General features: G+C 36.2%; 1 protein-coding gene across 1 annotated transcript in view; it reads left to right on the plus strand.

Moving 5' to 3' along the window:
• Positions 1–12,529, plus strand: part of cpm (carboxypeptidase M) — a 31,606-nt gene extending 19,077 nt beyond the window's left edge. The window contains exons 4-10 of the mRNA XM_059325803.1: positions 2,044–2,216; positions 5,195–5,294; positions 5,387–5,492; positions 7,685–7,855; positions 9,903–10,055; positions 10,308–10,456; positions 10,560–12,529. Coding sequence (XP_059181786.1) covers positions 2,044–2,216; positions 5,195–5,294; positions 5,387–5,492; positions 7,685–7,855; positions 9,903–10,055; positions 10,308–10,456; positions 10,560–10,829 — 1,122 coding nt within the window. The 3' untranslated portion in view covers positions 10,830–12,529. The remainder of the gene's footprint in view (positions 1–2,043; positions 2,217–5,194; positions 5,295–5,386; positions 5,493–7,684; positions 7,856–9,902; positions 10,056–10,307; positions 10,457–10,559) is intronic.
• Positions 12,530–15,552: the final 3,023 nt, after the last annotated feature.

The following is a 15,552-nucleotide window of genomic DNA, read 5'->3' on the forward strand; positions in this document are numbered from 1 at the left end:
GATGGTGTTTGTACGATTGAGTCATAATAAATTACAGTGTGTGTGTTCAGCCAGTGTAACAGTGAGGCTCATTGATGTGATTTTAATAGTTTCTTTGTAGAATAAAGGAGCTCTGTGGCACAAAATAAGCAGATTTTTCAGGCTTTGATTCAAACACAATGCTGGTTTAGTTGTTAGAGTTTACTCTATAAGCAGCTGCTTCTCAATGTTTCGTGCTGCTCCATGGCTTGGTTGGTTATCACGGCGAAACCATCTCACTGCAGCGAGTCTGGGACTTAACAGCTCATACGGTAGTTAGTTAATTGGTTAATTTTTCATTTTTGTGCCTCCAGAACACGACTTCTTTCAGACTAGTGGAAAAAAAACATCCAAAACACACATTTTCTCTCTTTTTTGTTGACAAACTTTTGGCTTTATCCAGTATATCCAACATTCACTTTTGTACTCTGGAAATCTGTGCAAATTAGCACATATTTAATAAAATAATGCCTTTATTTACTTATTTAAAGATAAGTTTCATGGTGACATCATTAGTTACAGTCATGAGATAATTAAATACAGTCATGAAATAGAAAATTAGACCAATTTCTTGTTAATTTTAATACCTGATACAACTAGAGGTCCATTTGTTTGGACAAATATAACGATAACAACAAAATTAGCTCATAAGAGTTTAATTTAAGAGCTGATATCTAGACATTTTCCATGGTTTTCTTGATAATAACCAAAATCATTATCAAGAAAACATGAAAACATCAACAAAAAAATGGCTAGATATCAGCTCTTAAATCAAACTCTTATGAGATATTTTTGTTGTTATCTTTATATTTGTCCAAACAAATGTACCTTTAGTTGTACCAGGCATTAAAATGAACAAGAAATTGAAGAAAACAAGGGTGGTCTAAAAAAAATTTCCATGACTGTAGTGCATTTGTAAGCGGGGACTGTTTTCAGCGGCAGATTAAACCACATTTGCTGATTTAGTGAGTATCCGTGGCAGCAGGATGGTGTTTGTACGATTGAGTCATAATAAATTACAGTGTGTGTGTTCAGTCAGTGTAACAGTGAAACTCATTGATGTGATTTTAATAGTTTTTTGTAGAATAAAGGAGCTCTGTGGCAACAAAAAAAGACAGATTCATCAGCCTTTGATTCAAACACAATGCTGGTTTAGAGATACGTTAAGTTCTGGTTCGACTGTGAAGATGTGAGAGAGAAGAGGGAGATAGTTTAGACGAAGGAAACAAAACGATGGCCGTCGGCAGCGCTAGTCCTGACATGTGTGTGTGCGGCTGCTTTGTACACACACACACACACACACACACACACAGATTCAACACGCCTTTTCACCTTTCCCACCCTTCCCACCCTTCTCTCTTTCTGCCCCCTGAGGCTCTCATTCATTCACAAAGTTCTCCGTCTCAGAAAAACAGCCTCTGACTCGACTCCGGATCACGTTTCGATTCCTCGCTGACTCACGACATCACTTCCTTCCTCCCCCGCCGTTTCCAGCGGGAGAGAACATGCACCGAGCCGAGATGTCATGTCACGTTAGAATAACAGGAGTCGGGTCGAGGAACGAAGGAATAATAACGTGTGAAACTGAGCAGCAGCCACAAGAGGAAGTCACATCATAGCTTCAGTTTGTGCACCAGACTCCATTCACATTTTAATCAAATTCATTTTGATCTTTTCATATTTAAAGCAAGAATATAAATAACTAACTTAAAGTCAATATTTTCTGTTGAGTTGAGTACACGCATTATCCCAAATGTTTCCAACAACAGAGAAATCTGTATTTTTTTCAAAATAAGATAGTAAAATAAAATAAAATAATCTTTTTTTTTTGTAGAAATATAATATGTAGGATGAAAGCTGCCAAGTTAAAAAATAAACGATATCAATAAAAAAAGAAATGACTAAAAATGTTTGCTGATCTTTTTTAATATTTAATCATACCTTTAGTGGTTTTTATCGTGTGTTCTCTGTGTGTGTGTGTGTGTGTGTGTGTGTGTGTGTGTGTGTGTGTGTGTGTGTGTGCAGGCTCTGGGCCGGGTGCTTATGCTCCAGCTGATCGACGACCTGCTGCGTGGTTACCGTAACAACGAAACGTGGTCACTGCAGCTGCTGAACAGCACCCGCATCCACATCCTGCCCACGATGAACCCCGACGGCTTCGACTCGTCCAACACAGACTGTTATTACAGCCAGGGCAGGTACTCACACACACACACACACACACACACACACACACACAAACAGGCACCCTTTCACTTTGACAAGTAGTCATGTGATCCATTGTCAATATATCACTATTATTATATTATATTGTACAGGTGTACCTAATAAAGTGGTAAAATGCTTTTCTATGCTGATGATACAGACGTTCGAATTCCACAGGTTTAAAATGTGCATGTTTTCTTTTAAAAATTACCAAAATTACACCATTTATCATAACCAGAAACTGTAAAAAGAAAAATAATCATTTGTTTTCCAAATTTCCAATCGTTCTTGAATGAATCATGTGTAATAAACGCCTCTGTCAGGAAAAATAGTCAAATCTAAACTTAAAACGTGTCCAAAAATAAACGTTTGCACTAACCAGATCCTGTTAAAAACATTAAATTCTCCTCAGAGACACTGAAGACATGATTGATTCTGCTGAGACCAACGGTCACGAGACAAATATTCACTGAAAGTCTGTTTACACAGAGCAGAGAGGAGAGGACAGGAGAGGCTGTTTACACAGAGCAGAGAGGAGAGGACAGCAGAGGCTGTTTACACAGAGCAGAGAGGAGAGGACAGGAGAGACTGGAAACATGACAATACTTCAATATGTACAATATGTAGAGACAATTTATTTTTCTCCAAAATTCTTGATACTTGTGGCTACAATGAATAAATGTTGTTTATATAGATTCCATTTTATTTTATTTTATTATTTTAGCATTTTTATGTCATAAAATATTATTTATATATATTTTAAAATATTTCTTAATTTATCTTTTTTTAAATAAAATATTGCAGTTTCTTGCGTTTTTTATTTAGCTATTTCTTTTCAGATTTCCGTCATTCTAACTGTGTTATTCTGCACAGAGACATGTTGGAGTTGTTCCCACTTCTAGCCATGATTGTGCTGATTCTGCAGAGCTGCAGGGCCTAGATATATATTTTATTTTTTGCAGAGAAAAACAAGAACAGAAACTCAAAACAAGAACAAGAAACGCCCTGAAACTGGTTTGGACTCTTGGAGGGTTAAGGAGTTTTTTTTCTCAATGATAAACTCCTCGGGAGAAAACAGCTGCTGCCTCTGGTCTGCTGCAAACACAGGGTTAAAACGTGTGTGTGTGTGTGTGTGTGTGTGTGTGTGTGTGTGTGTGTGTGTGTCAGACCAAATGTCAAAACAATGACTTTAAAGACTTGAGACGACGCACACACTTGAAGTCGACATTTTTGATGTGTATAGACTAAACTATGGGACGCTCCAACGCCCAAAACACTCTGATAAGCAGGAAACCAGACACACACTGCAGATCTGTATCACACACACACACACTCACATACACACACAGATTACAGTCACGGTTCAAGCCTCAAAGTATCTAATTATAACTGTTTTGACTCCTTGTAATGTTTTCAGGAGATGTTTGTGTGATTGTATTAATCACATTGTGGGACGTAAATCTGTTCACACAGCCTCATTGTGGCGACTCAAAATAAAGATGTTTACATTTATGTTTAAGGTTTTAGATCTGTAGTGATTGTTTGTCCTAAAGCACCAGACTTCATTCAGATTATATCAACTTAAGCCCAGAAAATACTTTTCTAGATGTATATCCTTAAATGTAAACTTTGGGTCAAATTTAACTTTCGTTTAGTGTGTGTGTGTGTGTGTGTGTGTGTGTGTGTGTGTGTGTGTGTTTGAGGTCACTACTTTCCAAACCGTATAAGGAAGCTTCTCACTGGAGCAAGTTAAAGTGAAGAAAATCAGGGACAGAAACAAACTTGATGAACAGTGTTATTGATCAAATGTTATAAAAGCTTTATTGAGATGAAAATTATCTCACCTTAGTGGCTAAATCCTTCTTTTTTTTGTAGAAAAATAATGGAGGATAGAAGCTACCAAAGTCATGAATCAAAAATATAAATCAAAATCTATATTATATTATGTATAATATATACGTATATTTAATAATGTATATTTTTATAAATAATAAAATGTTAGCATTAATTCATTGAAAATGTAACAAAAACTTTGGTTTCAATTTGCTTTATTTTTTTGTACCTTTTAATTAATTTGCCTAATTATGAATGTTGCAATTTAATTTCCCTTTTTATTTTATTTTTTTTTTATTTTTAATTTTATATTTACATTTTTATTTACATTAATTTTAATTTATTTAAAATGTGTTTATTGATTTTTAAAGTAATTAATTTCATCTATATATTCATCCATTTATTCATGTGTTAATTTCCCTTTTCTCTTACTTAACGTACTTGTATCATTATACATTTTTCTTTATGCATTTAGTTTTTTATTGTGCAAATAATCAACATCAGAGAAAATGTATAGAAATAAATAATAACTAAGACATTTAATAAGACAGTAAATAAAAAGAGAAAATTATTAGAAATTTAAAAAGATAATTAGGCAAATTAAAACAGAAACATCCATTTACTTAACATTTTATCAATTAATTATTGCCTACATTTATTTCTAATTTAATTTCTGGTATATTCAATGATAAATTTGACATTTTTAAATTCTTCATTCATTTATTTTATTGGATTTCATAATGAGACATTTACAACTTTGGTGAAAGAAATTCTAACGTGAAAATACAGTACAGTTAATATAGTAGGCTACAAATAGAAGTGGTGGTCCTGCAGTAAAGCTGCTGTTTAAATAAAGACTGACTGACTTCCTGCAGGCAGGAGGGTCGTGGGAAACACTTCACATTTATCTTCCTCTCAGGATCAATTTGAATAACTTTGATCTCTTATTTTTGCCTCAAGTGGCATCAGAATATCAGTTTGTTTAATACTTTCTGCACAAATACCTGCAAAACTGATGGTATTCCCATCAGTCTGGGAAAGTCCTCTGACAAAAGACTGAAATTAATAATATAAACTAAAAATATGCTGTTGTGTTGTTGAATAAGCAGTGATACATTAAACACTCTGTCTGTTTCAGGTTCAACCATAACGGCATCGATCTGAACAGGAACTTCCCCGATGCGTTTGCTGGCCTCCGGCGGCTACAGCAGCCTGACGAGGAGAAGCGGGAGGCAGAGGTCGGTGTCAGAGCATCACCAGCTTTATGATTTAAATAATATTTAAAATCTGACGTGTTGAGCTGTAAGTTGTCTCTGTGATGTTTTCTCAGGTCAGAGCTGTGATTCGCTGGTTGAAGAATGAGAGTTTTGTTCTTTCTGCAAACCTGCATGGAGGAGCTGTGGTGGCCAGTTATCCTTATGATAACAGCAACGGAGGTAAAAACACATTTTATTATCGTTTTTGCATTAAATTAAAACAGTTAAAAGTCAGTTTGACTTCACATTTGTTGGTTTAAAGAGTCCACAACAGAGTGAGGAGGGAAGTTAAACTCCATGAAGATACAACTGGTGGTCCACAATAATCCAGTGGCTATATTTTGTATATATATGTTTAATGTTTTGTCCTTTGATTTCAAAGTATGTCGCAGGGAGAGAGAGACAGGAAACAGGATCTGAGTAACATTTTTGAGCAGCGTCGTATAAATATACAAGAGTTGAGCTTCTCTCCCACACAATGAGATCAGAAGGACATCAAAACAAAAACCCAGCATGGTTCCCTTCTAAGTATTTTCTGCTTTGGATTTTTTTTTCTACTTATTTATTTTTGTGTGTTAATTGGTGATATATCCATCCATCCATCCACCCACCCATCCATCCATCCATCCATCCATCCACCCATCCATCCACCCACCCAACCACCCATCCATCCATCCATCCATCCATTGTTCCATCCATCCATCCATCCATCCATTGTTCCATCCATCCATCCATCCATCCATTGTTCCATCCACCCACCCAACCACCCATCCATCCATCCATCCATCCATCCATCCATCCATCCATCCATCCATCCATCCATCCATCCACCCATCCATCCATCCATCCACCCATCCATCCATCCATCCATCCATCCATCCATCCATCCATCCATCCATCCATCCATCCACCCACCTACCCACCCATCCATCCATCCATCCATCCACCCACCTACCCATCCATCTATCCACCCACCCACCCATCCATCTATCCATCCATCCATCCATACATCCACTCATCCATCCATCCACCCATCCATCCATCTATCCACCCACCCACCCATCCATCTATCCATCCATCCATCCATACATCCACTCATCCATCCATCCACCCATCCATCCATCCATCCATCCATCCATCCATCCATCCATCCATCCATCCATCCATCCATCCATCCATCCATCCACCCATCCATCCATCCATCCATCCACCCACCCATCCATCCATCCATCCATCCACCCACCTACCCATCCATCTATCCACCCACCCACCCATCCATCTATCCATCCATACATCCATACATCCACTCATCCATCCATCCGCCCATCCATTTTCAACCACTTATCTGTGGCCGGGTCGTGGGGGCAGCAGGCTAATGATATATATAGTTAGGCGGTGTAGCAAAATAAAGGTGACATGCCTGACAAAAAGCACCACATTTTTTCCACATGCTCTCCATCACCATAAGTTTCCATTTTTGATGGGAGCCACTTTATCAAGATTATTGATTGAAAGTCTATGAGAACCAATATATCTTCCAAGCCACTTAGAAGGTCAATCTTGGTGTCAAAATCTACATTTTCTGGGTCAAGGAATCATTTAAAGCTATTGAGAACATCACTAGATGATTATTTGATCAAGGAGACATGTTCATTTTGGCCATGTATTTACGTAATTTCCAGCTCAGTTCCTCAGTGGTCGGACATATTGCACCTTTACAACCACACTTGACCAGTTCGCTGCAGGCTTTTGAAGCGATTGTTAGAATGCATCTCACAGGACACAGCTGTCTTTAATTTCAATATAAGTTTGGGTCCTTTTACAAGGGTTTTTCTCATCCCACCTATACATTTTTTCTTTTATATGTTAATTAATTATTTGCGCAAATAAAGAACCAAAATACACAAAAAACTAAATTAGGTTTGGAGCACACCAGCAGCTTATCAAACAAGTCACATAAACAGAATTTTCTGGATCATTTTTTTGAGTTCTGTTACTCAAATATTTTGGATTTTGCGTAAAACGTGAAAAACCGCATATGCATCAAGTTCAGACAAGTTAAGGTTCCCAGATTGAACATTATATATCTTTTCTCTAGACTGCATTCAACTGAATTATAAGTTGTAAAGGATTCTGGATTTTTATGAAGTTTTCATCCAAATATTTTTGGATTCATGGTTGCAAATCCAAGGAAATCTGTTTTATTTAAGTCCATCTTGCAGGTTTAAGTAGGTTTTCTTCAGTAAAGTTATCCAGGTGACTCTTGGCTGTAACAGTGTCTTCATATTTCTCTGGTTCAAGCTGATGCTGTTTTTTGTTATTTCCCGACACGTTTCCTACAAACAGAATAAAACTCTTGTCTGTTTGTGCAGGCAGCGAGCTGGTGGGCGGGGCCAGCGTCTCCCCTGACAACGACGTGTTCGTCCACCTGGCCAAGGTGTACTCCCACAACCACGGCTCCATGCACCAGGGCGACGGCTGCGACGACAGCAGGCCCTTCCTGGACGGCGTAACCAACGGATACCAGTGGTACCCTCTGTCAGGTCAGCACGCCGCCTTTAAACTGGGTTTTATCAAACCGATTCTGTGTGATTCAGGGCAAGTATGTGTTTTTAACAAAATATATTATTTATTATCTATTATAAATATATTTTTTTGTCTGTGTTTGTAAATTAGGATTTTTTTTAATTTATTTTTTATATTAAATACTAATTATAATTATGATTTTTGAGTTTTTCTTTTTCATAATAAATATAAGAAAGTAAAATCTTTATTATTTATTACAATTATATATTATTGTCTATGTTTGTAAATTATTTTTTATCTATTTTTTTATATTAAATAATAATAGTAATATTAAAGAGGATTTCTTAGTTTGTCTTTTTCATAATACATTTAACAAAATATATTATTTATTATTGATTTGTTATAATTATATACTATTGTCTATGTTTGTAATTTATTATTTATTTTATTTATTTTTTATATTAAATAATAATAATAATAATAATAACAATAATAATAAAGAGGACTTCTTAGTTTGTCTTTTCATAATAAATTTAACAAATATATTATTTATTATTTATTTGTTAGAATTGTATATTATTGTCTATGTTTGTAAGTTATTATTTATTATTTTATTTTTATATTAAATGCTACTAATAATTAGGATTTCTTAGTTTGTCTTTTTCATAATAAATTACAAAATATATTATTTATTATAATTATAGATTTTTCTCTATGTTTGTAAATTATTTATATATTTATTATATTTTTATAATAAATGGAAATAATAATTGGAATTCCTCAGTTTGTCCTTTTCATAATAAATATAACAAATATGTTATTTATTATTATTATTGTAGATTATTGTTATACTTTTATTTTTTAAGTTTTTTATGTTAAATTCTAATCAATTTTAATTTTAATATTTTTTAATAATACATTCAAAAATATATATTATATTTTGTTATTCATTATGATGATGATAGTGATGGTTGTTATTATAGAATATTGTCTATATTTGTATATTCTTTTTAATATTATACTATTAGTTAGTTGTTGTTTTTTTCATATTAAATACTAATTATACTCCAGAAAATGTATGTCATCATTTGTATGTGATATTGTGTCGGCTCAGACACTTTCACTGCATGTTGGTGTTTTAGCTCTGCAGAGTTATTCAGTGTGACTTTAATTCCTGGAAGCAGTTCAGTGGAAACCTGCAGGTTGGGATCAGTGACAGAAACGTCCCTGACCGGCCTCCTCTGGTTTCCTGCTGCAGAAACCTGATCAATGCAACCCGATCGGTTCGCTGACACAGACTTTACCTGCTGTACTCTACTGTACTCTACTGTACTCTACTGTACTCTACTGTACTGTACTGTACTCTACTGCAGTAGTTCTCAACCTTTTTGAGTCGCGACCCCCAATTTAACATGCATGTTGTCCGCGACCCCCACTCACGCACACGCACTGTTCAGATCACCCAAAAAAGAAATAAAATGACCAAAAAGAGTAAACAAATGACCAGAAAAGACACAAAATGACCAGAAAAGACACAAAATGACCAAAAAAAGACACAAAATGAACAAAAAGGAAACAACTTGAGCAAAAAAGACACAAAATGACCAAAAAAAGATACAAATTGACCAAAAAGGAAACAAAATGACCAAAAAAGACACAAATTGACCACAAAATGACAAAAACAAGACACAAAATGACTAAAGAAAGACACAAAATGACTAAAAAGAACACAAAATGACCAAAAAAAGACGAAAACACATGAACACTTTAACACAGTGGAGACAGAGCTGACTTCCAAAATGATTTGGCGACCCCCAGAAATCATCTCGCGACCCCAATTGGGGTCCCGACCCCAAGGTTGAGAACAGCTGCTCTACTGTACTGTACTGTACTGTACACTGCAGCCCGGGAACACAAAAAAACAAAAATATTATTAATATTATTATTATAGTTTATTTCTAGTTCTGGTTTATGTCACATCAAGTGCTGGTTTTTAAATCTGGTTGGTGGGATTTCTTTCTGTCAGACAGCTGATATGCACGTTATTTACCTGTCCTCCTGCAGGAGGGATGCAGGACTATAACTACGTGTGGGCTCAGTGTCTGGAGATAACTCTGGAGATCTCCTGCTGCAAGTTTCCTCCAGCCAATCAGCTCCCTGCCCTGTGGACGGAGAACCGGGGCTCCCTGCTCCAATTCATCAAGCAGGTCCACCTGGGTCAGTACCTGTCTGTCTGTCATGTTACCTGTCTGTCCACCTGGGTCAGTACCTGTCTGTCTGTTCTGTTACCTGTCTGTCCACCTGTTCTGTTACCTGTTTGTCCACCTGGGTCAGTACTTGCCCGTCCCATTACCTGTCTGTCTACTGTCCTGTTACCTGTCTGTCCACTTGTCCCGCTACCTGTCCCTGTTACCTGTCTGTCCACCTGTGTTTACCTCTCTGGTAATGAAACTGTGTGTGTGTGTTCAGGGGTCAAAGGTCGTGTGTTTGATGGCTCGGGAGTGCCGGTCCAGAACGCGGTGGTGGAGGTCAAAGGTCGCAGGAACATGTGTCCGTTCAGAACCGACCGACACGGAGAATACTACAGACTGCTGCTGCCGGGAGAATACAGCTTCACAGTAAACACACACACACACACACACACACACACACTGACCTCTAGTGGTGGAACTGTGTGTCACACTCACACTAACTGTTTCCTTTGATCTGTTTGATTGACAGGTGACGTACCCGGGTCATGAGGTTTTGACCACAACACTGAACATCCCGTATGGTCCTGATCAGTACTCCGCCATGAAACACGACTTCCTGTTGCGTCGCCTCCCCACCACGACCAGCCGCAGCCCGGCGGCTCCTGCTCAGACTAACCCCACCCCCTCCTGTAACTACACCTTACACCTGGAGGGGGGCGGGGCTGTCCCCAGGCCGGCGTGGACGGGGCTGGGCGCGGGGCTCAGCCTGGTGGCGGCGCTACGGTCCCTAAACGGCTGAGAGGGCCTGGTGCTCGCAGGTTTGAACCCTCAACCTGCAAGAAAACAAACAAAGAACAAAAACATGTGGTGCTGCAGAGGTTTCACCACGCGCCGCCAGCTTCGTATTCTAATTTGAGGGCAAAGGGGTGAACCAGGTGGAGGTAAAGGCCCCGTTCACAGCAGAAGGTACAACTAAACAGGTGGTGCTGGACGCTTCGGGACGCAGCGAGGACTCCCCGAGCTAAAAGGACGTTTTCACAGAAGACATTTTGACATTGTCATGGCTTACCGGGACATTTAATTAGAAATGAGCCCTTTATTAGTTACATCTGTGTTTTTCCTACTCCGATAAATCAAAATATCTGCTGTGATAAAGACCTGCCGGTGAACTACTGTAGCTAGCGCGCTAACACGCTAACACGCTAGCATTCAGCAAATGTTGCAAGTGACCAAGCTAACCTGCGTGCTAACAAGCTGCTAACATTTGTTCTGAAACTACACATGCAGGGTTAATAGCTGGTGAGCTAACATGCTAGCTGCCAGCAAATATTGTGAGTGCTTGTCAATCACAATGGGGAAGCTAGCTTGCTTGCTAACTAGCTACCAGTATTTACTGGGTAATCGGCAAACTAGTGAAGCTGGCTAACAAACAGCTAACATGCTATCTGTCTGCCAGCTAATATTACCAGCCAAGCATGGGTTAGCTGTTGAGTCACTTATGCTGGCGAGCTAACAGCTAATATGAAAGGCAACTGGGAACATGCTAAGATGCTAATTAATGAAAACAGCCACTGCCCCGCCACTTAGTTAACACAGTTAAATATTATTATTATTAACTTTATTACTACAAATCATTCCTCTCCACCAGAAGAAGTTATATAAAATATGAAAACAGATAATAAGCTGATTAGCTTCCTCTGTTTTGGACTCTGTGGCGCTCGATTCCCTCACAAATAAGCATTGTCAAGATATTTTTCTATTAATTAATGTTGGAAATTAACTCACAAAGACTTTTGCACACATTAACTTGAAGCAGCTTAAGTGAAAAGAATGTATTTTTCTGCAAAATGTCACAGTTTTTAAATGCTAGTGTGCTTAGCAACTCTAGGAGGCTTATTATTATTATTATTATTAACCCTCCTGTTATGTTGCGGGTCAAATTGACCCATTAGTATTATTTCATAGTAAAAAAAATTAAAATATAAAATAAAACTTAAAAATAATCAACGCCATGTAAAACCAATGTTTCCAATATACATAAAAAATGTTTTAACATGCATTTTTTAATGAAAAACGAGTGAATTATCCTCATTGAACCTGATCTGTGAGAGGTAAAGAACACCACTGCACTAAATATTGATTGAAATGGTAGTAATGGAGTTAATCATGATATATAAACAATGTTTAGTGGGATTTTTTAATGGTTTCTGACACTTTTGGATAATTAAACACGCCCCACGAACATTATTGCTGTTCCTAAGAAACAAACATAACAGGAGGATTAATGGAGCAATGATTTTTTTTTTTTTAACCCCTTCTAAAGAAGTGAAATTAACTACTGAAGAAAACCATGCATTGACTTCCTAGAAAGTGTATTTCTCTACTTGTAAATTGTTACAATGAAGAACTCCATAACAAAAAATAAGGATTTAAGGGAAAAGGCAGAGAAAAACCTTAAAAAGTGTTACAACAAACTGTTGAAACAATAATACACAAAGTCCAACCCAACTGCCACTTTTCTGCACTAAAGAGAAAAGTGAAATAGACAAGAACGAGCAGGTTTTAACTGAGAGACGATTATATTTAAATAGATCACAGGAGGACAAACTGCTGCCCGAGGACTCAGTCTGCAGCCGAAATGTTCCAGCGTGTAGGTAGCGATAAGGCTCATTAACTGTGGTGCACTTACACCATGTAATTTTATATGAGGGGAGGAGCACTTTAAAATTAGCACTTGCAGGGACTGTTTTTAGAGAGAGTAGCATTTAGAGCGGAGAACAGGACATTACCGTAATCGAGCGTTGAAATGAAGCGATCCTGGTGACGCCACGCCCCTAATCGTCTCTCTGAAGTCGCTGAGGAGCGTTTGATTTACGGCAGCAGACGATTCAGACGGAGTCAGCACACGTGTGGCTGCAGGCGGTTATTCTTTCTGCTTGTTTCATGTGTGTGTGTGTGTGTGTGTCCCATTCATTCCTATAGAACAGCTCAATTCAGTGGTTCCCAACATGAGGCTTGAGACTTTCTCACAGACGGATAAATTAATCTGAAGGGTCACAAGATTATTAACAAGATATAAAAATAAGAAATAAAAATCTAATTTCTGCAATATAAACTGTAATTTTTCTCTAATTTTATTCTGTGACATTTATTGCAAGGAAACTGCCATAAATGAGATTTTTATTTTATTTTTTTTTATAAAAGAGGCTTCAGAACTTGACTGAGAATTATCAAGTTTTCTTCAGTGTTAAAAAAGATATATAGGCAAAAAAAATTGAGGACACAAGCTGCCAAAATACATATATATTTTTTAAATGATTAAATAATTATTATTTGTCATTATTTGTCATTAAACTCACCAACAATAATATTATAAATAAATTTAGGCAATACTACATGGATACATTTATCAATTTTGACTGTTTAAATTAAATTCTTTATTTACTTTTGTATTATTTCCCCAATTTATTTCCTAGGTCATTTTCTCCTTTTAATTATTTTCTATTTATTTGTTTATATATATATATATATATATATATATATATATATATATATAAACAATAAAAAATAAATAAATGCAAAGTGAATAAATACATTTAAAAGATAATAAAAATAAATAAAAGGCACATTTTTTTAGTAAAATAAATTTATAGAGGAATCAATACAAAGGCAAATAAATAAAGCAAATTAAAACAAAAAATAGTAAAATTTTATCATTAATTTAATGCAGACATTTTTATAATATTTTGGTAAACATCATATTATTTAATTAATTAAATACAAATTATTATAAAAATAGTTTGGCAACCTCCGTCCTCCTTTCATAAAGATATTGTTTAAAAATAAACATTTAAATAAATAATAATAATAATCTAGAACACATCAAGCTGACAGCATAGCAGCATTTTAATTCCTGTAAACACCCCCTAAGGATCGTGGGAGCTGTAGTTTAAAAAACTTAAAATAGCATGATTATCCTCTAAATAGGAGCCAGACAAAAATCATTTAATATAAACTTGTTTATCAATATATTTTTTGACATTTCTAAGCCTTTTAAAAGTTCAAAGTCAAAGCTGACAGCTGAGCCTTCTGCACACAGTATATATTTATAATCAGTATATATTTATATGCAGTAAATATCTCAGGTTCAGAGCAGCTCCGGTGACAAAACAACAGGTGTGAAGCTGGTTTTAACGCAGAGGTCAGAGGTCAGTGAACTCAGCACAGTTTTCTCCTCAGTCAGACTTTTATTTTTGCCAAATATCTTCTATCTTCTTCTCTTTTTCTACTTTTGTACGTTGGTTTGATATGAAATGTTGCCTGGTGAACGTCTCTGTGCCATGTTGTAACTGTGGTGGCTGCAGGCTTCAGTCACAGTCACACTCCAGACCTCATAAACATTTTTTACATTTCTACTGTTTCATGTGTCATTGCACTCTAATAAACATCTGCAAACGGTGCAAAATAATGCACCTAAACCTTTAAAATGATTGTTATTGTGCAGCAGTAGAGAAACAAACAGAAAATCTCTTTTATAGTTTCTAAGAACTCAATCTGAGTTTGACGTTTGACTATAAAATTTAACGGAGAAACATTTCGTTTCAGCCGAGCATATGATTCCTATCAGACTTGTTTTTCAGTCTTTTTAACAAAACAACATGTGATTTTAATGTCACGCTGGTTTTCAAGGTTTCCAGATGAGCAGAGTGAACAACGTCGCAGTAATCAAGCAACAATTCATTAACAAAATGAATGTTTGCTTGCGCAATCCACTTATTGAGTTATATTATTATATTAGACCTGAAGTAAACTGGTTCTCAAAAGAATTGTTGCATTAACTCTTGTTATCCTCCCGTTTATATGCGGTGGTGGTCCTCAGGGGCCAGAAAGGACCCCATGACATTTGACATGTAGAAAAAAATGATTCCCAATTTTTTTTCACCTTTTAAGGCAACTCATGACCAAAAAACAGGCCTGTCTGCTGTAGCACACAGGTAGAGTCTTTAAAATATCGTCACCATGTTAAAATAATCACCTAACTCATTTTTTCCAAGTTTTGCAGGAAACATAAAAAACTTCACCAAAAGTGTAACATATGAGATTTATTGATCATTTCACTCAAAAAGGATGTAACAAAGGATGGCTGTGTGTTAATTATGTAGCTTAAGAGAAATAAATGACTTAGGCAAGTATCATGAGCATTAATGTTACTTCAAAGTGTCATTAATGTTCATGACACATCCCATGTCATGTTTATGACACGCTCATGTCACTCTTATGTAGACACCTTCAAAATAAAGTGTTACCATATCTTGCTTAAGTCACAAAGGCATGTTCAAAAAGTTGCCTAAGTCACATTTTATTTTGACTTGGGCATAATAAATCTGCTTAAGTCACACACACACACACACACATATATATATATATATATATATATATATATATATATATATATATTTATATATTATAAAACAATAAAAAAAATGCAAAGTGAATAGATACATTTAAAAAAAAAAAAAGAT

Source organism: Centropristis striata, chromosome 22 (genome assembly GCF_030273125.1).
Source record: "Centropristis striata isolate RG_2023a ecotype Rhode Island chromosome 22, C.striata_1.0, whole genome shotgun sequence".
Taxonomy (NCBI): domain Eukaryota; kingdom Metazoa; phylum Chordata; class Actinopteri; order Perciformes; family Serranidae; genus Centropristis; species Centropristis striata.